The sequence below is a fragment of the Thamnophis elegans genome, chromosome 13, assembly GCF_009769535.1.
Source record: "Thamnophis elegans isolate rThaEle1 chromosome 13, rThaEle1.pri, whole genome shotgun sequence".
Taxonomy (NCBI): domain Eukaryota; kingdom Metazoa; phylum Chordata; class Lepidosauria; order Squamata; family Colubridae; genus Thamnophis; species Thamnophis elegans.
The window spans coordinates 23946170-23968981 of record NC_045553.1 but is presented as its reverse complement, the minus strand read 5'-3'; the positions used below and the strand labels follow the sequence as shown (position 1 = coordinate 23968981).

The 22812-nt window shown below is 46.1% G+C and overlaps 1 protein-coding gene across 2 annotated transcripts; it reads right to left on the bottom strand.

Annotated features, from left to right (window-relative positions):
* Positions 1 to 1882: 1882 nt before the first annotated feature.
* On the bottom strand, positions 1883 to 22037 carry LMAN2L (lectin, mannose binding 2 like). Of its 2 annotated transcripts, XM_032229997.1 has the most exons (9): positions 21856 to 22037; positions 19575 to 19693; positions 14038 to 14155; positions 11291 to 11373; positions 6975 to 7007; positions 5832 to 5993; positions 4565 to 4679; positions 3480 to 3599; positions 1883 to 2801 (listed from the first exon to the last, which is right to left on the bottom strand). In XM_032229997.1, the coding sequence occupies exons 1-9, from the start codon at positions 22016 to 22018 to the stop codon at positions 2659 to 2661; spliced, it is 1056 nt and encodes a 351-aa protein (XP_032085888.1). In that variant the 5' UTR covers positions 22019 to 22037; the 3' UTR covers positions 1883 to 2658. The 2 variants fall into 2 exon arrangements, with proteins under 2 accessions (XP_032085888.1, XP_032085889.1); XM_032229998.1 differs by lacking the exon at positions 6975 to 7007.
* Positions 22038 to 22812: the final 775 nt, after the last annotated feature.

Sequence of the window (22812 nt, the reverse complement as noted above, 5' to 3'; positions counted from 1 at the left end):
AGGACCGGTCCTCAAAATTCTGGCCACTGTAGCGCCTCTGTGGTCACTTAATCAAAATTAGGATGCTTGGCAACCAGCTCACCTTTGGACCGGTTGCGCCATCCTGAAGTCATGTGATCACTGTTGCTGACCTTCTCTGCCAGCTGCCTCTAGCAAGGTCAATGGGGAAGCCAGAGGGAAGTAAACATTGATCAGGTAAGTCAGTGGGGAAGCCAGAGGGAAGTAAAACATTGATTGGGTAAGACAGTGGGGAAGCCAGAGGGAAGTAAAACATTGATCGGGTAAGTTTCCCACCCAGCCTTCCTTTGCTGACATTGTGCCTTTCTTCCCTCTTTGCTTGCTCGCACCTACCAGTATCCTCCTTCCCTCAGCTTTCTTGCACTTGCACACATGTTCCTCACGCTCACTTTTCCCACCCTCCCTAAGTTCATGCCACACCGCAGCCTCCCAACTCACACGCAATGCTCCCCTGCTCCTCATCTGGGACTCCCTCCATTTCCCACTTAAAGACCTGCATACTTTGGGATTGTGATAAGATGGCAATCCAGGACTGCCAGCAACAAAACATTACACTCTGCAACTGCATTGTGACAGCAATCTTGGACCCAATTGTTGTCGTACCTCAAGGACTACCTGAAGATCAATTGCTCTTCTCCTGTAAAAGAAGGAGGGAGGGAAGGAAGGAAGGACAATAGCAATATCACTTATATACCGCTTCACAGTGCTTCACAGCTCTCTTTAAGCGGTTTAGAGTCAGCCTCTTGCCCCCAACAATCCGGGTCGTCATTTTACCCACCTCAGAAGGATGGAAGACTGAGTCAACCTTGAGCCTGGTGAGATTTGAACTGCCAAATTCCTGGCAGCCTGCAGGCAGCAGCAGAAACCTGCAGGACTGCACTTTAGCCACTGCGCCACCATGGCTCATAATGCAAATTCTGAGGGGAGAAGGAAGGAAGGGAGGAACGAAGAAAGGAAGGGAGAGAGGGAGAGAAAGAAAAAAAGAAAGGGAAAGATTTAGGAGGAAGGAATCTACCAGCAGAGGCAGAAATTAATTTAACTAAAGAGACTTGGTAGATCAGGCAGCCAGAGAGATGACCTGAGGTCAGATTCCTATGAATAACAAGGAAAATATGGCTTCAGACACTCTAACAGCCAGAGTTAGCAGCATTGTTTTCTTCATAAAGCAGCTTATGTTTACTATCAGAAAAATCCCAGATTGGGCCACCTCCGTATGCTAACTTTCCCCTCCCTTGAGAGCTGCTGAGGCCAAGCATGCCATTAGGGGGGATTTTAGAGGTTATATTTAATGCTCAGCTTACTGGTTCTTGGTGAGCTGCTCATTCCTGAACAGATCCAAAGATGATCAGTGGATGAAACCATCGACTCAAGTAGTTTAACCAACAATACCCCCTGCTCTAAACCCCGCCAGCTGCCAAAGAAGCTCCACCGTTTTCCAAATGTCAACTCAAAACATTCAAGGATTGCTTGGAAGCATAGCAAAAACCCACGGTCTAATCCCTTCAGCAAGGGATGCCTTGTTTCACTCGGGGAAAGGACACGCAAGCCGCTGAGACCGTACAAGGCAGCCAAAAAATGACGAAGAGGACAGATGGGGGGAGGAAATGGGGAGAAAGGAGAAGGAAGAAACGGAGAGAGAGAACAAATAGAAATGCAGAAGCAATGGAAGAGGAAAAGGAAGAAACAGAGAAAGAGAACGGAGAAGTAGAAGCAATGGATGGAAGAGGAGAAAGATGAAACAGAGAAGAAATGGAGAATTGGAAACAATGGATGGAAAAGGAGGAGGAAGAAATGGAGAAAGAGAAGAAATAGAGAAGTGGAAACAATGGATGGAAAAGGAGGACAAAATGGAGAAAAGAAAGGAGGAAGAAGTGCAAAGAGGGAAGGAGAAGGGAAAAAAAGGAGAAGCGGAAGAAGGAAGAAATGGAGGAGGACAGAATTGTGCTTAAGGAGCAAAGAGATTCACATTGGTTGGTTCAGCAAGGTAGTGGTTTCACTGTGATGCTTTTCCTGATCTCTAAAGAACAGAAGAAAATAAAGTGGGTTGCAGGGCTGCACAAAATGAGGTTTTTCTTTAAGCTACAAGGATCTCTGCCTTTGTCCCCCAGGCAGTATTATGCTACTTAAGGCATCCCAAAAAACCATTCAGTTTGATACTGCCGATGACCATATCCCAATTTCCTTGTCCCTGCTACCTTGACATTTCCCCAAATCACAGTTTCCCATCTTCCAACGACCTCCTCTGCTAGAGGAGACGAAGATGGCAGCTCCAAATCTCTTCATTAAATGCGTCCCGTCCGCCTCCCCAACAAGAGTCAACAGAATGTGCTACATCCTTGTGGTGGGAGGCTGACAACACCCGTCCAACGTCCCACCGAAAGCCAGTGCTGAGAACTTCGTTCAAGGAAGGCAAAGGAAAGAGCAGAGAGAACGGTGGCTCACCACCACAAGGAGACCACCGGTCCAAATGTGAGCCCTCTTGTTAGGTTTAGGAGCCAGGAGCTCCGCGGACATGGCTTCCCGAGTTGAGCTGCCTGTTTCCATGATCTCCCCCCCTCCGCCCCCCACTTGCTGATGAAATCCGATGGCGGTCCAGAAAGCCAGGACGATGGGAAGAATCCCAAGAGGAGGCCCCGTGGGTCAGTAGAAATGTTTCCGGCTCTGTTCTTGCCACTTGTTGTAAACAATCACGCCGACGACAATGGCGAAGACGATGGCCACCAGCGAAAAGAAGACGATCAAGAAGAGAGCAAGGCCACTCATGGGCTCCATCGGCATCACCACTACAAAGGACAAATGCAGAGGTTGAGTTCAGCTATAAGAACAAGTCAGTGGTGGGTTTCCATTTTTACTACCGGTTCGCTCATGCGCGTAATGCTTCTGCACATGCAGAGAAGCGTCCGTGCGGGTGGGCGGAGCCTCCTGCCACCACTACTACTGGTGCGCCTGATCCGGCCCGAACCAGGAGCAACCCACCTCTGGAACACATTGAATAGTGTAGTGTAGTGTATAGTACTGTAGTGTAGTGTAGTAGAGTAGAGTATATATTATAGTAGAGTATATAGTAGAGTATATAGTATAGTACACAGTACAGTACATAGTAGAGTATATATTATAGTAGAGTATATAGTAGTGAGTATAGTATAGTATAGTATAGTAGAATAGAGTATATAGTAGAGCAGAGTATATAGTATAGTATACAGTATAGAGTAGTAGAGTATATAGTAGAGTATATAGTATAGTATAATAGAAAAGAAGAATAGATTATATAGTAGAGCAGAGTATATAGTATAGTATATAGTGTACAGTAGTAGAGTAGAGTAGAGTAGAGTAGAGTAGAGTAGAGTAGAGTAGAGTAGAGTAGAGTAGAGTAGAGTAGAGTAGAGTGAATGAACTTCCAATTGGCCCGTTGGGCGTGTTTTTCGCCCTCCCCAGCCTCCAGAGGCTTTCCTCATACTTACTCCCAGGGAGTTTCATGTTGTCCACCACAGGAAGGAAGACTTCTTTGTCACGTTTCTCTTCTTCCATCGTCCGGTCAACTGTCAGCTGGTATGTCTTTAGAGAGATGATGTCGTGATTGTCTGAGTCCAAAGATGAAATGGGATATAATGAGGAGGGGGTTCCACAAGGAGCCATTCCCCAAATTTCTTTCCCCAGTTAACTAGCTGTTGAATTTTGCTCCAGCTTGCTTTCGAGATTGCTTTGAAAAGTTTTGAATTTAAAAGTTTAAATGTTTAGGCTGTGTTCGTACAATTCACTCAGTGGCTGAAGGCTGGACTTGAAACTGTGGTCTTAAATCCCCCCACCCTCCCTAGAATTCAGCATCCTAACCATTAAGTTGTGCTGGGTTTAAAATCATAGGTCTTGGTTTAGCACAGGAGTCTTCAACTTTGGCAATTTTAAGACTTGTGCACTTCACCTCCCAGAGTTCCTCAGCCAGCTTAAAGTTGCCAGCTTAAAGTTGCCAAGGTTGGCAACTTTGCTGGCTGAGGAACTCTGGGAGTTGAGGTCCACAAGTCTTAAAGCCACTCAATTATGGCTGTAAGTCGAAGACCACCTGGGGAAGAAAAATCAATTTTCATAGCACTCTTCCCATTTTTCATATCTTCCAAAAATGGAAAAAGACACCCCTAACAACCCTTGGGGAGGGGGGTGTTCTGTTAAGATACAGCCTGCTGTGCCTTAAAATGGCTTCTATGTACTGCCGTAAAATGGCTTCTGCTGTACAGCACAATGGAGTTGCCATGGTAACAGCTTCACAGTACTCCACAAGGGGGCTCCCTCTGGTAAAGGGGATAATCCAACATTAGAAATTACATTTGGTCCGGACATTCCCACCTTATAAATACCCAGGCAATGCCGGGTTATTGGCTAGTTTCAAATAATATAGTCGAATGTTCTTGATTTCAACTACCATGAGTCTCCAAGTAGTAGTTCTTGACTTATGACCATCACTAATTTTTAAGGATCTTCTCCCAAAGTTAAAAAAAAAAAAAAAAGTAGGAAAAACTCTTCCAGCAATGCTAGCTAGGCTTTTGAAGAATACCTGACAAGTCTCCTGTGGCGGAAGAGATTCCGAAGAAGTATCCACGGGGTAGGTGGACTCCGGGAATGTCAATGCAATCTTTCCATTCATGCTTTCCATCAATGTCGAGCAAGACCTCAAGTCAAAACAAGAAAGGGCTCATTCTAGCTTCATCCTCGGTTCAGGAGCCTCGGTGGCGCAGTAGTTAAGAGTGCAGTACTGCAGGCTACTTCTGCTGACTGCCAGCTGACTGCAATTTGGCAGTTTGATCCTGACTGGCTCAAGGTTGACTCAGCCTTCCAGCCTTCCGAAGTGGGTAAAATGAGAACCCAAATTGTTGGGGACAAGAAGCTAACTCTGTAAACCGCTTAGAAAGGGCTGTAAAGCACTGTGAAGTGGTATCTAACAGTAAGTACTATTGCTATCTTCCTTCCTTCCTTCTTTCTAACCACTGGGGGGGGGGAGGAAGGAAGATAGCAATAACACTTACTTATATACTGCTTCACAATGCTTTTACAGCCCTCTCTAAGTGGTTTACAGCCAGTCAGCACATTGCCCCAACAACCTGGGTCCTCATTTTACCGACCTCAAAAAGGAGGGAAGGCTGAATCAACCTTGAGCTGGTCAGGATTGAACCCCTGGCTGTTGGCAGAGTTATCCTGAAATACTGCATTCAAATGGATAGGTTGGAATAGATGATAGGCAGGTAGGTAGGTGGGTGGATGGATGGGCATGGAGAGAAATAGTGAGAAATTGAGAAGAGAGATGAACCAGGTAGGCAGGTAGGCAGGCAGGCAGGCAGGCAGGCAGATAAGAGACAGACAGACATGGAGAGAAACAGTGCGAGATTGAGAAAGAGAGATGAGATAGATAGGTAGGTGGATGGCTGTATGGATGACATGGAGAGAAACAGTGAGAGATTGAGAGAGATACGAGACAGGTAGAGAGGTAGACAGACGGACAGATAGATAGGAAAGAAATAAAAAAAGGAAGGAAGGAAGGAAGGAAGGAAGGAAGGAAGGAAGGAAGGAAAGATAGATATGATAGAAAGATGATATAGGTAAATTAGATGATAGGTTTAGGGTTCTCTAAGCCCTCTCTAAGCAGTTTACAGAGTCATCCTCTCACCCCCAACAACCAGGGGCCTCATTTTGCCGATCTCAAAGAGGATGGAAGGCTGAGTCAAGCTTGAGTCAGTCAGGATCGAACTGCTGGCAATGGGCAGAGCCGGCTTGTATCATAACCACTGCGCAAACTGTATTGACAGTTGCAGACCATAGACACTTACAGTGAGCCTCCTCTTCACATAGCGGATGACCAGGAACGTGTCATGTTCCAAGTTGCGCACGATGGCCGTGCAGCCCCCAAGTTCAGTTGGCCTCCCGTCCCTCTCATGGTCATAGATAAGGGACCCGTTGGTGACCATGGCCGAGACGTACGGGAAGACACGCTGGAGAAGGAACAGAAGGAAGAGACCATGTTGCCATTCGCCATGCTAGTTTCACACCAGTTCACATTCAACAAAGAGTGGAAAGTAGCATGCGAGGAAGGATGAAACAATGAAGCCGAGCTGAAGAGGCCGAGACCAGGATGAGGCGTGTTGGGAAGCAGCAAGGCAGATCAAGACATAACTGAGGACCAAATAATTCGGCCAGATGGTGACAAAGTTGCCAAGCTTGAGAAAAATGAACTTATAGTACTCTCTGATTTTACTGGTTCCAGCGATATGAAGAGTCTGAAACGGAGGGAAACTGGAACTAGAAGCCCTCCAAAAAGCAAGGAAAAACTGTTAAGCAACAGCCCTTAGACCTATATACCGCTTCACAGTGCTTTATAGCCCCACCCTAAGTGCTTTACAGAGTCAGCCTCTTGCCCCCAACAATCTGGGTACCCATTTTACCGACTTCAGAAGGATGGAAGGCTGAGGCAACCTTGAGCCAGTGAGAACTGAACTGACGAACTGCTGGCAGCCGGCAGTTAGTAGAGGTAGCCTGCAGTACCGCATTCTAACCACTGCGCCACCATGGCTCAGGTGCCCTGTTGACAATAGCAATAGGACGTACTGCTTCACAGTGCTTCGCAGCCCTCTCTAAGCAGTTTACAGTGTCAACCTATTACCCCCAACAATCTGGGTCCTCATTTTACCAACCTCGGAAGGCTGTGTCAACCTTAAGCCAGTCAGGATTGAACTGCTAGCAGTAGACAGAGCAAGCCTGCTCTGTCTACTGCATTCTAACCACTGCACCACTATGGTTCTTATAATCACATCTATAAAGGAAAAGGGAAATACTAGAGTGCCAACAATCACTATGCCAAGCTGTGCCATCCGATTACCTGCCAGAAGTAATAGCGGAATCAAAGAGCAAGAAGAGAGAGAGATGGAATGGACAAGATTGGAATAAAGTATCAAGGAAAGGACTATATCAAGTACCTGGTTTCCTGAAGAATACCTCTTCTTCTGGGCCTGGGAATCCACAACGATTATTGCAAAGCCAAAGGGGGGGGAAGGGGACAGAAGCAAGAGAGAGTCACCCAACAGATTGTCTCAAGCCCACCTAGTTTTCCTTCATCCAATCCCTGGGCTTCTCCTCCTCCTCCAAGGCCCACCATTTAGGTTAGGGGAAAGGCTGGAAGGTGTCCCTGGAAGTGGAGGGGCTGGAGGAGAAATTTCTGCTTTACAAAGGCAATGGGTATCAGAATGCAGACTGAAGCAAGGCCACCCAGTAGGAGTGTTCTGACCTAGGCTTCCCCAGCAGCACGAAGCCGAGTCCTCGTCCCAATAAACCCCTTTTATTTCATTGACAGTGAATTCCCCTCCAGCAAAGTGGTTTCTCTCCCACAGTCTTTCCAGATAGTTCACAATGACCGACCTTTATCAGGCTTGGAGAGTGGCCAGGCCGATATCTTTCAGACGCCGCAATACTTGGCAAGAATGCAAGAATGAACTAAGTGTCTCCTGCAAACTCCACTCCCCTTTCGCTCCTCTTTTATTCCCGATGGGAGGAACCATTCAACGTCCACCTGTGCCTTTACTCCTGAGTCGGTCCTTGTTCCTTAGCTGTTCCCTTCTCCTTGCAGCTCTGCGCACAAGCACACTGGGAAGAGGCTCCCACTCTTCTTCTGCCCCGCTGACTCTGGAGGCAGCACATAACTACCAGATGGCCCTGGCCCGCTCTCTGCCTCCGACACAGAGCCCTCATCAGAGCCTTCCCCAGACTCCAGGACTGGCCCATGTCCCTCCCCAACCTCCTCACTGTCCAAATCTGCTGCTAACTCCGCTGGCGGGCCACAACCCTGGCAAACTCCCAAGATCAAATCAGCGTAGGCTTCTTACAAACCTTGCTAATTGCTAAGTTCTGCAGAGGAGGCTCTTGGGAATCTGACTCCAAACAATTAGTAATTACCACGCAACAGACGCTCAAGTGACTCCACTAAAACAGAAGCAACAAAAACAGCAGGCTAAATATATCAAAACACAAGAAAGCCAAGTTTCTCCATAAAATTTCAAGGAAAGGAAAAAAAAAATTCCCTGGCAAAGTGCTTAGGCCACCATAGGCACCTCCCCTGACATGAGTGATGTCAACCTGGCCACACCCACTCTGGCCACGCCCCTCCCCACAGCCCCCCAAGGTTCAACATAACCCTGATGCGGCCCTCAATGAAATCAAGTTTGACACACCTGCATTAGAAGAAGGAAGTAATTTTGACCCTTAACCTCCAAGAACCCCCCCCCCCAAAATGGGCAGATTATTCCTGTCTCCAGTGGGGGCCTGGAGGTCACACAGGCTGCAGTTCTCCCTTCCTAAAACTAGGTGAAAACACAGAGCAGTGCCTATGTGATGCTCCAAAGCACAGCCAGCTATTACTTCTAGACCCGGGGGGTGGGGGGAGATGGGTTCCCCGTTCTGTCTAAATTGCCCCTTCCCCACCATAAATCAAATTGTTGCCAAAAACCTGAACATTCAACCAGCTTCTGTGGGTTGTGCGGAAAACATGAGGGTGAAGAGCAAAATACACCCAATAGCAAATTCTCTTGAAAGCCATGACAGATTTGGAACTGAGGAACATCATGGCAGCCAACAATCTTTTCAGTCCAATCAGAATAGAGCTGGAAGGGACCTTGGAGGTCTAGAAGTCCAAACCCCTGCTTAAGCAGGAGACCCTATAGCCATGATGACAAGCCCATGGCACATGTGTTGGAAGTGGCACGCAGAGCTGTAGCCTCTTCCGGGTTCTAGTGCACATGTGTGCTGTCCAGCTGGTCTTCTCGCGCACGGAAGTGCCGGAAACAGGAAGAGCAGCTCTCTGGTGTGCATGCACGCACCGGGAAGCTGAACTTCCGGTTTACGGTGCACACATGCACACCAGCCAACTGGTCTTCGCATGCATATGCATGTCAGAAGCCGGAAGACCAGGTGACCGGCGCACATGCACACACCGGAAACCGGAAGTTCAGAACTGCTCTTCCAGTTTCCAGCACTCCCACGTGTGCACGCTGGGGAGCTGCTCTTTCAGTTTCCGGTGCTTCGCCGTGCGCCTGCGCACGCCCATTTCAGCACTCAGTGCCAAAAAGGTTCACCAACACTGCCCTACACTATTCCAGACAAGTGGCTGTTCTCTCCTTGAAAGCCTCCACTGATGGAGCACCATTACTTCTGGTGGCAAGCAGTTCCACTGGTTAATTGTCCTCACTGTTAAGAAGTTTCTCCTTAATTCCAGGTTGCTGCTTTCCTGGATTAGTTTCCATCCATGGTTTCTTGTCGTGCCCTCTGGTGCTTTGGTAAATAAGTTGACCCCCCTCTTCTTTGTGTCAACCTCTCAAATACTGTAATCCTGCTATCATGCCCCCCCTAGTCCTTCTTTTCTCTACACTAGCTTCAATGGCCAACCAGGATGAGCCCAAAGCCTCCTCCCCAATGTTCCCTCTAAGCTGCGCGGGTGCGCAGCCATGCACGTGGCAACAAAACACCACGCAGCAGTTTCCAACTGCCACGCAATGGTTTTGGTGAGACGCCTTCCACGATAATAGGAGAGGAGAGCCAGCCTGAAGAAAGCAATCAGTTCTAGGTCCACAAGGCAGAAAGTAGCTGAGAGAAGGGGTGTGGGGTTGGGAGAAGGCATGGGATGGGCTCCCAGCAGCGGCTGCTCGGATTTGCCATTTGCAAGAGGGGGGGGGGAGAGGGAGAGCGCGAGTGTATGTATCTCTCCTTCCTTCAGCCCAACACTCTCGCTGGCATCCCGGCCAGATGAGAGGGACTGCAGAGGGTCTCCTCGAGTCTAGGGCAGCGAGTCATTCAATCGGAAACTTGCCTCTTGGAAGAAATGACCCGGCTTGGCTCCCACTTTGTCTCTCCTGCCTTGTCTCTCCTGCCTCTTCGCTTCTCCGTTCGGTCATTGTGCGGCAGATCGAAAGCAGGAGCCAAGCCGGGTCATTCCTTCCAAGAGGCAAGTTTCCCATCAAATGACTCGCTGCCCTAGACTTGGGGAGACCCTCTGCAGTTTGTTTCTCTGTGTGTTGTGTATATATACATGTCTCCATGGATGCAATTGTGCAACCATTTTTTTCCTCTTTAAAAGAATTTTTGGATTTCTCCTCACTAAACCTTTAAGACTGAAAGAGTTAGAGTTGAAATATAAAGAGATTGTCAATCGCCATACTGTTAGATTGATAGGCAATCTTGATTATATCCTCCTTAGAAAGAATGTGCTACTGTATGGTTGAGAAAAAGATCAAACTTCATTCCATGGAAACTCAACAAAGTTCACAGGGAGGGTTTCTTTCTACGACGGGCTTCTTGGGTCAACAGTGAACATCAGTTATCAAAAATGTAGGTAGAAAATTAAGCAGACAATACGCAATTACAAAAAGGGAAGCCAACTTTCTGAATTCTGTTTCTTTGCACAGTGACTTATAAATAGACTAATGTTCTGAAAACCTGACCTAAATTACTGTATATTTTAAATAGCTGTAAAGCTATGCTGAAAAATTTGTTATCAAGGTAGTGATAAATTCAATAAAAAGAAGGGAATTCTTCATGAACTTAAGGAGAAATTAGAGTATTGAATAGTAAATGGACAAATAAAATTACCAAAGAGAATATTTGCACCTCAGGGTTGAAATGAAATGTTCTCTTACTCTTTCCTCTTCCTCTCTTCTCTCTCTGTCTCTCTCATCCTTTCTCTTTGTCTCTCTTCTCTTTCTCCTCCTTTTCCATTCTTCCTTCACTTTCTCTCTCCTTCTCCCTTCTCTCTCCTCTTTGTCTCTTTCTGTCTCTCTCACCCTCTTTCTCTTTGTCTCTCTTTCTCCTTCTTTCCCACTCTTTTATCACTTTCTCTCTCCTTCTCTCTTTCTGTCTCTCTTCCCTCTTTTTTCCTCTCTTCCTCTCTCCCACTTTCTCCCACTTTATCAGTTTCTCTCTACCGCCCAACCTGTCCCCATACTTATCTTCGACTGATCATGTTTACAATAATTTACCTTTTCTAAATAGGCGCAGTTCCCTTACCGGATCCCTCGTTCACTCAAACACACACACACACACACAAAACCATTTTTCTCCATTCCAATTCGGATCCTATAAATCAATTACTCTGTGAAACATCTGTGAAAAAAATTCAGGTGCTCAGGCATGAAAATGTGCCGCTCAAATACTATACTTTTCCGCACACACTGAAAAAAAATTAGAGGGAACATTGCTCCTCCCCAGCCTTCTTCCTCTGCCTGCACAGCTGTTCTGGGGTGACTCTTACCTCCTGCTGCTTCTCCTCATTGGGGTAAGTGTCTACAAACACGCCCAGTCCTATGAAGGTATCCTTGCTGCCAAAGACTGGCCCTGGAACAGACAAGAAATCGTGTCCACAACAAACCAGCCCAGCAAATGTTTCTCCAATGTTTCAATTAAAGCTTTGAAGCGGGTAAGGGATAATGGATAGATGATGTTTCTTTTTTTTAATATATTGTTGTTTTGACTTGTTCCTTCTTTTTCCTATCTTTCTTTAAAGCATAGCAATTAAAGCACTGAAGAGGGCAAAGGATAATGGATAGATGATGTTTCTTTTTTAATATATTATCGTTTTGACTTGTCCCTTCCTTTTCCTATCTTTCTTTAGAGCATAGCAATTAAAATATTACAGCGGGCAAGAGATGATGGATGTTTTTCTTTTCTGTTGTTATTCAGAGTTTCTTTTCCTTCTCTCTCTCCCCCTCTTTCTCTCTCCCTTTTTTCCCTTTCTTTTGGTAAGTAGGTGACATGATTATGAATTAGATAAGAAAGAAAGAAAATATTTCTCAACAAAGGGTGATATGATTAAAAGTCAAAATGAATGACTGAAATAAGAGAAGGGGGAATATTTGGGTATATATTCTTCACATTATGAAGTGAAAACATGGAACAACTGAGCAATGATGGATTATAATTGAATGCAAGTGTTTTATTTAATACATAAGTAGATGGAATATAAGAATTGGGATGAACTTGCTTAACTTTGTCTGTATTACTATTTATGACACTCAAGTTCACACATTGATCTGATGTTTTTGTAAAGAATAAAACTAAAAAACTTGGGGGGGGGGGAATGTTTCTCCATTGTTTCATGCTTTCATAAAAGCCAAAAATATCTTCCCCTTCAAAGGGGAATATTTATTGAAATGAGGGGTCCTTCTCTGAGCCTCTTTGTTTTCTTGCAGACGTTTCATTACCAAACTAGGTAACATCATCAGTGCAACAAAGTCTGCAAAAAAACAAGCTGAGAGAGCCCCTTTTTTTGCAGTGGAAAAGCTTAAATTCTCTTCTGCACTTGCCCCAATTAAATTTGGGAGAACCTGACCTGCACAAGAAAACATGCTTAGAAAGTGAAAGGAATCAAATCAATCATGCAGGTCATGATTGTTCTAAAGATGCTTTTTTTCAAAAGGCAACTGGACTGTTGGTTGGTTGGTTGGTTGGTTGGTTGGTTGGTTGGTTGGTTGGTTGGTTGGTTGGTTTTTAAATGTTTCATTTCACATCCAAGAAGATTCTCGATTCCCCACCAGTCAAGTTAGAATGGAAAAGGCTTCTTTGATAAGAAGTGAAACATTATCAAAGGGGAAAAAACCCAGGAAATATAGTATAGCCCAGTGATTTTCGGTCTTCCGGACGGCTGGGGGAGACTGTTTTTGCCCTCCCAAGGCTTCAGGAAAGCCTCCGAAGCCTGGGGAGGTGGGGGAAACTCCTCCCCTCATGAGGGGTCAGGCATGCATGCATGCGTGGGGCGGGAGATCACACATGCTTGCGCAGGTGGGTGGGGTGCATTAAATTGTGGGTGTGTGCGCGCACAATTTTGGCACACTTTTACAAGGTTTGCCATCACTGATATAGCCTTTATTGTCATCGTACATCGTGTATATAATGAAATTTGTTTTAGCCTCACTGGTGCAGTCCATGACAAAAAATACAAACAACATAAATAGTATAAAGGATAATCCCTATGCAAGTAATTGGAAAAGGAAAGAAAAACTAGTCATACGTTTCCGCGTGTGCGTGGAGTGATTGTGGTTGTGTTTAAAGAGTCCAACAGCCCAAGGATAGAAACTATTTTTAAACCTATTTGTTTGGCTGGCTATCCTTCGATGTCTTCTGCAAAGTGCGAAGAGACACTGACCAGGGTGTGAATCACCTCTGAGTATCTTCCTTATTCTGCTAAAGCAGTGAGACTTGGAGATGTCACCCAGTGGTGTTAAGAAGGTAACCAATGGTTTCTTGTGCTGAATTGATCCCTCTCTGTCGTGTCTTCCTGTCCGCAGCAGTTAACCGAGTGTACCATACTGTAATGCGGTATGTGAGGACACTTTCTATCGTGTTTTTTCGCAGGACGTTCCAGTTGTCCAGATGTCTTTTGGAAAAAGCACCTCTGAGACAAACTTTACTTAGGCTTTTATTTTTATTTTTTTCTAACAATGGCCTTTTTAAAAAACTAGAAATGAGGTTTCTGGTTTAGTTCGAAAGAAGACTTGGGTCAAAAGATAATTTAGTCCAAAGTTAAAGATCCAATTGAGAAACATAACGTATTTTTCGGCGTATAAGACGTTACCCCCCCCCCCAAAAAAGAGGGTGAAAATCTGAGTGCGTCTTATACACTGAATACAGCATTTTTGGCCGCCAAAACCTTACCCCCTTCCCAAAAATGGGCGTGGAGAGGGTTTGGGAGGCCTGCAGAGTGCAAAAACTTTTTTTTTAATTTACCTCTTCAAAATCTTGGTGCGTCTTATACTCCGGTGCATCTTATACTCCGAAAAATACGGTACTTATATCTAACATACAAAACATTCTCTATATAAAGTTTTTTTTCCCATTGGTTCTACTGAAGGAAACATGGAAAAGTATCAAGAGGTATAAAAGTTACCCCTAACCAAGGAAAGGAAATCTTTCTAAATCTGCCAGCAGGTGGGCTGGCTTGCTGCAAAGAGATTGTGGCACCAGAGATCAAAGTTTGGCCTATATTTGGAAAAGTTTTTTTACCTGGCTGCATTCGATCCTTGGCGTACCAGATGGCAAAGCCATCTCCGTTGAGGTTTTTTTTCCCTTGCCCGTGGATTTTGAAATGCACCTGCATCTCCCAGTCTCTCAAGTAACAAGGCTGTGGAAAACAAAAAGAAGCAAATTAGAATGGAGGCAGAACCATTAAAAACAGAATAACAGCATTGGAAGGGGCCTTGGAGGTCTTCTAGTTCAACCCCCTGCTCAAGCAGGAGGCCCTATACCAGTGATGGGCAACCTTTTCGGCACCAAGTGCCAAAAAGGGAGTGCGTGCATGTGCTCGTCTGGGCCACAACACGGAGGAGCAGCTGCCCTGGGGGCATGCGCATGCCCAAAAATGAACTTCCAGTTTCCGGCATGTGCACGCACACCAGCCACTTAATATTCCACTTGATGGCGCGTATGTGCGCACGATGATCAGCTGCCAGGGCACATGCTCACGCAAGAAAATGGAAGACCAGTTCCTGCAGTTTCCAGCACTGCCGCATGCACGAAGGCCATCTGATCGTCGCGCATGCATGCGCCCCAGAAACCCAAAAGAGGAAGGGGTTGTTAAGGGAATCATTGCAGTTGATAAGTTAGTAACCCGGTTGTTAAGTGAAACCAGCTTCCCCATTGGCTTTGCTTGTCAGAAGGTCCCAAAAGGGGGAATCCCACAATCTTGGGACACAGCAACAGTTATAAATATGAACCAGTTGCCAAGCCCGTGAATTTTGAACACGTGCAGCAAAGATTGTAACTGTGAAAAACAGTCATAAGTCACATTTTTCCATGCCGCTGTAACTTTGAACAGTCCCTGCAGGAATTCACTTAACAACTGTGGGAAGGAAGGTTGCGAAATGGGGCAAAAAACTCAGTTAACAAATGTCTCACTTAGGACCCAGTAGTGGTCATAAGTTTAGGACTACCCGTAGATAATTGCCACTGAACGAAAAAAAGCTCCCAAGTGGAACATCGCTGACGTCTAATTGCTTTGAAGTTGTCTGGGCATCACAAAAAGTGAACAAAAAAAGTTGGGTGTCTGAAAATTCTCAGTCATCCAGGTCATGGTTGTCCCAAAGGTGTTTTTTTCAAAAGGTTGCTTTTCCTTGAAGAATTTTCACCTCATCCAAGAAGCTTCATCAGTTCTGACAGAATGGTTGTGGGTGAGTGGAAGGATTCATTGGGGGGGGGGGATGAGGAAATCAGAAGGTGTTGTGGCTACAGAGTCGGACAGTGAAGAGGTTGGGGAGGAACACGGGCCAGTCCTGGAGTCTGGGGAAGGCTCTGATGAGGGCTCTGTGTTGGAGGCAGAGAGGGGGCCAGAGCCATATGCCAGTTATCAGCTGCTTTCAGAGTCGGACATCAGTGGGGCAGAAGAACAGCTGGAGCCTGTTTCCAGTGTGGGCATGCGCAGAGTTGCCAGACGAAGGGAACAGCTAAAGAACAGGATCCAACTTGGGAATAAGGCCACAGGTGGAGAATGAAAGGCCCCTCCCAGAGGAAATAAAAGAAGAGCGAAAGGGGAGTGGAGTTTGCAGGAGACACTGAGTTCGCTTCATTAGTTCATGACGCTCCGAGACTCCTTGCCAAATTTTGCAGATCTCGGCCTGACAGCTCTCCAAGCCAGATAAGGTCTGTGACTATAAATCCTCCCTTGAAAGACTTTGCCGAATGGGCAGAATTCACAGTCAATTAATAAAAGGGTTTTTTGTTGGGACAAGGAGTTTGCTTCAGGTTCTTGGGAAGCCTCAGTCAGAACAGAAGAATCATAAATCCAGATAAAGCCTCAAGTGGCCTCAACGGCTCTCAGAGAGCCAAACAGGTGAGACAACCCTACGACCACCATCCTGCCAGAACCGAGGAAGCTTCTTGGATGAGAAGCGAAAAGTCTTTAAGGGGAAAAAAAGAAAGTCCAATTGCCTTTTGATAAAGCCCCTTTGAGAGAAACGATTGATGCCTTCATTTCATTTATTCATCCCCTCCTCCATTTGTTTTTGTCTTCAGAAATACAGAAGACAATCTTTTAGCTACAGTCAAAAACATTTACCAGACGCTTCCTTTATTTTTAAGAGCTTGCAAATATTAGAAGCTGAAGGGGGCAACTGTTTTTGTAACCTTAGCAGTGCCAAAGGACAACCCACACACAACCTCAGCAGCGGCACTCTCCCAATTCCTTGTGCCAACACTCCACGTATTCCCCTTCTAGCCCAAGCTATATTTAGGACCAAGACAGACAGTAATTAATCCCAACATGCATGATTAAACTACAGAGAACAGCCAGAACTGATCCAGATAGCAAACAACCCGATAAAGATCAGCAAATTCTCTCAAGTGTAAAAGTGTAAAAGCTGCAGAATCAGACAAGCGGATATTATACTCCACTTGAAAAAGCTTATTATACCCTATGCTTTATCTGTGATAAAAAGATTAAAATGCTCTGAGATTTGAGAGCCGAAATCTCAGCAGCAGTCAAAATGGGAAGCATTCATACTAGCTCTGCTTTCTATAGAAAAAGAAATTAAGATTGGTGCCATCTTTGTTCTGGTGGAAGCTTCATCACTGGAGGCTTTCAAGAAGAGACTGGACTGCCATCAGTCAGAAATGATGTAGGGCAGTGATGGCAAACTGTCATGTGAAAATGGCCACGCTCCAGAAAAGCTAAATTTCTGGGTTTTAGTGTGCATGCACACCCAATAATCAGCTGGTCAGTGAAAATGTGCATGCTGGTTTTTTGGAACTGCTGCACACGCAAAGGGATCATGCTCTGGGAAAGCCAAACTTTTGGGTTCTGGTGCACAATGCAAATCTCAATCAGTTGGCTAGCGCGCATGCACGCACCGGTTTTTGGCACTGCCATGTGCACAAAGGACAGCTGATCGTCATGCATGCATGCATGCACCCCAGAAACCCGGAAGACAAACAGGGATTCGAACCGTCGAAATGCCAACCCTTCTGATCGACAAACTCAGCATCTAAGCCACGGAGCCACTGCATCCCATGTCATCTTAAAATACAACTTGGCTAAAATCCTTCTACGCACATAAGTTCCATTGGGAAATAGGTTTGAATCAGGACTTCCAAATTCTCCTTTTAAATGTTTAGAGACAAGAATGTGGATATGGATGTCCAATTGAAATTAGTTTCATTTGCCTGTTCAGGCAAATTCACCAACAAAAATAGAAACTGTGAAATGGAAAATAACACTGTTCTCCAACATAGAGGAGAAGAGAGGAGAGGAGAGGAGAGGAGAGGAGAAGAGAAGAGTATAAGGAATAAAATACTTTATTGCTCAAGTGTGATTGGACACACAAGGAATTTGTCTTTGGGGCCTATGCTCTCAGTGTAGATAAGGAGAATAAATACATTCATCAATAATAAAAAGATACAACACTTAGTGATACTCAAGGTTATTAATAAGCTATCAAATCATACTAGGAAACAAATAAAAACAATATAAATTGAAAGTTACAAGCAACATGGTTATAGTCAAAAGGGGGAAGAGATAGACACTAGGAAGGGAGAGAAGAATAATAGTAATACACTCTTAGTAAATTGAGTGTTTTGGGAATTTAGCAGAGTGATGGTGTTTGGAAAAAAAAACTGTCCTTGTGTTTAGTTGTTCTAGTGTGCAGTGTCCTATAGCATCATTTTGAGAGCAGAAGTTGAAACAATTTATGTCCAGGATGTGAGGGGTCTGTAGATATTTTCACAGCCCTCTTTTTGACTCATTTTTCATACAAGTTATCCTATGCTAAATTCTCAAATCCTAGGAAATTGTCATTTTAAAAATAAAACTTTGTTGCTTTGGTGATCTTAGAAAAAGTCCTATTCGTTGCAGTAAAATTCACTTTTCTCCAAGATAAAGGAAATGTTGAAATTTGCAAAATGCAACTTGTTTGCAGTACACCCCAAAGTATCTTATTGGGAAAACATTGATGGGCTTGAAACAAAGTGAGTGTAAACTGATACTTGTGTTCCAAGAAATGATGAGTTTGATAGCACCAACTAAACTTTTATGAAAGGCAAAAGGTTTCTTGAGCTGCAGCTCATTCGTCAAATGCACGGAATGATGACGTGCATGATGGCAAACCACAGGTGGCCCACGGAACCATTTGGTAGGGCACGCAGGTTGTTGCCCTTGTCAGCTCCAGCGCTTCTGACTTCAGTCTTCTTTTGAGGCCATTCGGGAACGGACTTCCGGTTTGCTCGTAGGGCCGTTTTTTGCCCTCCAGAGCCTTCAGGAGGCTTCCCTGAAGGCTCTGGAGGGCAAAAACCGCCCCTATGAGCAAACCAGAAGTCCGTTCCTGAACTTTTGGTTTGCCCGTAGGGTCAGATTTTCGTGCTCTGGAGGCTTCAGGGAAGCTCCTGAAGCCTTCAGAGGGCCTCCGGAGGGGGAGGGGGGAGGCTGTTTTCATCCTCCCCAGGCTCATAGAAAGCCTCTGGAGCTTGAGGGGGGCAAAAGAAGCACGCCAAAAGTGGTGTGTGTGTGTGTGCTGGTCACACGCGAATGCGTGCTGGGTCACACGCATAGCATTGTGGGTGTGGCACGCCCATGCACGAACCCCCCCGCGCTCCAGATTCGGGGAATCTGATTCACTTAACAACCATGTTACTAACTTAACAACAGCAGTGATTCCCTTAACAACGTGCAAGAAAGTTCGTAAAATGGGGCGGGGGACTCACTTAACAAATGTCGCACTTAACAGAAATTTTAGCTTCAATTGTCATTGTTAAGTCAAGGACTACTTGGTTTTGCAACTAAACAAAACAAACACAGATAATGAGAACTGTAGAAATCACTACCAACCTGCCTTCCATTGAGGACCTGTACACTGCATGAGTCAAAAAGAGAGCTGTGAAAATATCTACAGATAATATCTCACATCCTGGATATAAATTGTTTCGACAGTGCAACACAGCCCTTTGCCCCTGAGGCTGTGCCCGGCTCTTCGGGCGCCCGCTCGCAAGAGAGCAGCCACCCAGCAACCCCAAACCAATAAGCCCCCCCCCCCGATATTCTTATAGTATTCTTATTCTATTTATTCTTCCTTTCAATTTCTATTTTTATTTGTATTCTATTCTATTCATACATTTTAACCTAAGCAACTTTACAATGAGCAGTTGGGAAATTCTGGGAGTTGAAGCCCACACATCATAAAGTTGGGAAACAGCCATCCTTAAACGATGAATAGAATCTGCCCAAAGCACCTTCTGCCAAGGCTGAGCAACATTGGCTGACCTGAAGGATGCTTTCACAAAGGATGGCGTGTGAAACCAACTCTCGTTCGTTTCCAAACCATGGCTAAATAAATTCCGGCTTAACGCAATATGCAAAATCCAGTATCAGACCACACCTTCTGACTGGGCAGGTTAAATCACCTTTTGCAAGCTTTGTTCCCCAAGGACTTTTTGTTATTTATTGCTTCACCCTTGCCTCCTTTTGCTACAAGCAGGATAACATCAATGGGGAAAGTACCTGCCAATTATCCCGGCCCTAATGAAGTCCCAGAGCCCACCCTCAAGCAATTAAACCTTACCACTCTGTTCCAGACAGCGCCCTGCTTGCTTTGGATATCTGGAGTGAGGCGAACAAACTGAGTCATCACCATCGCATTGCCTGCAAGTTCCCACAGCGATGAGCTGCCGGATCCCACACCTGAAAAACAAAGAACATTAAGGACCGATTGGTGCGGCTAGGTCAAAACTACTTCCCAACACCAGCCGACGTCAAGAGGTGGAGCTGTGCCTTTCAACCAAAACTGCCGTGATGAAGGACATGGTCAGTCAGGAAACATACACTGGCCTAGAAGGCAAAATTAAACCTCTTGGGGAAAGTTCAAGAAGCCAAAGGTCAGGCTTTAAAGAAAGCCCACGTTGCAAGACTGGTTCTTTGGGTTTGAGATGTGCCAGCTCTCTCTTTCAGGGGTCAGCCACCTTAAACACTCAAAGAACCATTTGGATCTGTTTCCCACAGAAAACAAAACACTGGGAGCCACAAAACCTACCGGGGGTCAAAAAGCTCAATAAATTGCGTGCCGGTGGGTGTTGCACATTGGCGGTTGTGGCGCATATTTTGAGCATCAGGGAGCCGCAGCAGAGGAATGAAAGAGCCACCTGCGGCTCCAGAGCCGCAGGTTGCCGACCCCTGCTCTATTTCCTTGGGTTTCATTTAAAAGCCTGTCTTTCCAAAGCTAGGTGAATAACAAAAGTGGAGTTCTGGAGGCATTCTGGCCCCTCACAATTCACACAATGCTTCGCTGTGTGTTGCAACACACCCTAGCTAAGCCTGAAATCGGAAGCCGAAGCCACAATGCCAAGCTGACCCGAGTTTTCAATGGGAGAAGCCAACCGTGGAGAAGGATACCCCCCTGCGCTGATGGACTTTAAAAACACCACTCGAAATGCAACAGGAAACAGCCCCTCTGCACTCGCCCACGTCCAGTCTGCACCCCAAATCCCAGGAGGTGCACCCCCTACTGTGCTGCTTTTCTCGCCTCCAGCCTCCCAGCTTGGTTTCGGCCCAGTGTTGGAAGAAATATCCAGGTGCAGGTCCAAGCCGGGAAAAAGGCACTGGAAATAAAATGGTGGGTAAGGGCTGTTTGGAAGGAAAGGTTCCCTTTATTGATGAAGCAGAACCATTAACGTGATTCTGGGACAGCTGACCAAATGGAGTTTAGAGTGAGTGGGGTTTTATACCTTTTGGATTCCTATGGGGTCATGTAGGGATCATGGCTGGCTCTATAGGCGAAAAGGGGAAAATGCAAATCCTTAGGTGTTTGTCAGAGCTAATTTGTCGACCTTTCCCTTGTCTAACTGTATTGCTTATCTGGAGTCTCTGGCTGACCCAGTCTTTCTGAATGGATTCTGCATTTCTATAAGCCCTCAGTTTCTGCTTGGGGCAGGGGAAACGGGGGCTGGTTTCAGCTTCCCTTAAGGTTTTTTCCCCCTCTTTCTCCTTACCTTTTTAAGGTAAAGGTAAAAGATAAAGGCTCCCCTCGCACATATGTGCTAGTCGTTCCTGACTCTAGGGGGCAGTGTTTATCTCTTTTTCAAAGCCGAAGAGCCAGTGCTGTCCGAAGGCGTCTCCGTGGTCATATGGCCGGCATGATTCAACACTGAAGGCACACGGAACGCTGTTACATTCCCACCAAAAGTGGTTCCTATTTTTCTACGCATTTTTTACATGCTTTCGAACTGCTAGGTTGGCATTTGAACCACTGACCTTTCTGCTCGACAAGCTCAGCATCTTAGCCACTGAGCCTCCTTGTTAATATTCCCCAAAATATTTTATTCTTCAGGGGGGTGGGGGGGTGGGAATTGTCTTCCCACACCAAGAGGGTCTATTTCATAAATTCCCCCCCACCTATGAAACCTGGATGAACTACAGAGCTTGCATCCACCTGGCCTCCCACCCCACAGGTGGGAAATGCAACCACTTTCCCACTTTGCTAGCAACACCAGCACGGAAATCCCACCCAGCTTTTATTGTATTTTCCCCTTGCACCCAACAACAGCCCTCCTGGGCCCAGCCCATTTCAGTTACTAACACCCCCCACCCACCCAACCTATGCAACTCTACCGCTTCTTTGCATGCTGCAAAAAACAATGCATGCAGCATTGCAACCCTCCCAACCCCCCACGCCCCCATGCATCTAAGAAAGCAACTCTAGGGGGAAGTCCAGGCAGAAATGCAACAGGTGGAGCCTCTCCAAGGCGGGGGGGGGGGAAATCCTGCCTTGGGCAGAGGCTGTACCGGACGGATTTCCACCTAGCCCGCCCAATGCAATCGCGAAGGAACGGAAGGAGAAGGTGCTGCACCCTGGTAAGGCATAGTAAGCGAGTGCTCCCGCTTCAGGTACTCCTCCATCTGCTCCGCCCCGGCTTCCCAGGCCAGCAGCGGCAGCCAGAGCAGCAGCAGCCGCCGCCGACGGAGCCCGGCATCCCCGCTCCCGGCTCGCTCAGCCGCCGCCGCCGCCGCCATCTTACTCCCTCCGTCGGGCTCGCGGCCTCCGGATTGGTCCGTCCCTCGCGCCCCGCCTCTTCCGCGTCCCTTCTCCCTCGTGGATTGGACGAAGGGCGGAGAGCTCCCGCAAAGGCTTCTGGCAAACGTAGTGCAATAGTTCCCCCCGGGTTTAAAGAGGCAGCGCCCGGTTTCGTCCGCCTCTGAAGTCCTCGACTTACAACTGACAGACTTTAGCAAGCGTGGCGGTGAAAAGGAAAGTAGAGGATACGTTAATTTGGAGAAAACACACACACACACCAGAATATAAACTGAGAGCAAATCTCACTCCTTATTAGCACTGATGATGTTACCTAGTTTGGGTAATGCGACCTCTGCCAGAAAACAAGCAAGCTCACAGAGCACCAAGGACCCTCAAACAATCTATGGTTTAGCATAACAAAGTGAATTTGACTCCTGCAACAACATATAAAATTAACACATTTATTGGGCTTGTTCCAAAAGAATGATAGGGGGCAGCATTACAGCTTAGTAATGGAATGGAATCGGACTCTAGAAATGGGTATGGGATTGGTAAACCATTAAGGGAGAAAAGCATATTTTGTCAACTGCTTGAGAAGGAGGAAAGCCCGAGAAAGAAATCTAAAATAACTCTACCTTGAGTGTGTTAGATTTAAGTGGCTGTAGAAAGGGGTTATGACACACTGCCAAGATTCGGCTGCAATTTCCTAATAGCAATAAGGATCATTGCTCAGATTCTCACAATTCCTGTTTCATGGAATGGAATGGAATGCAATGGAATAGATATTGGAAAG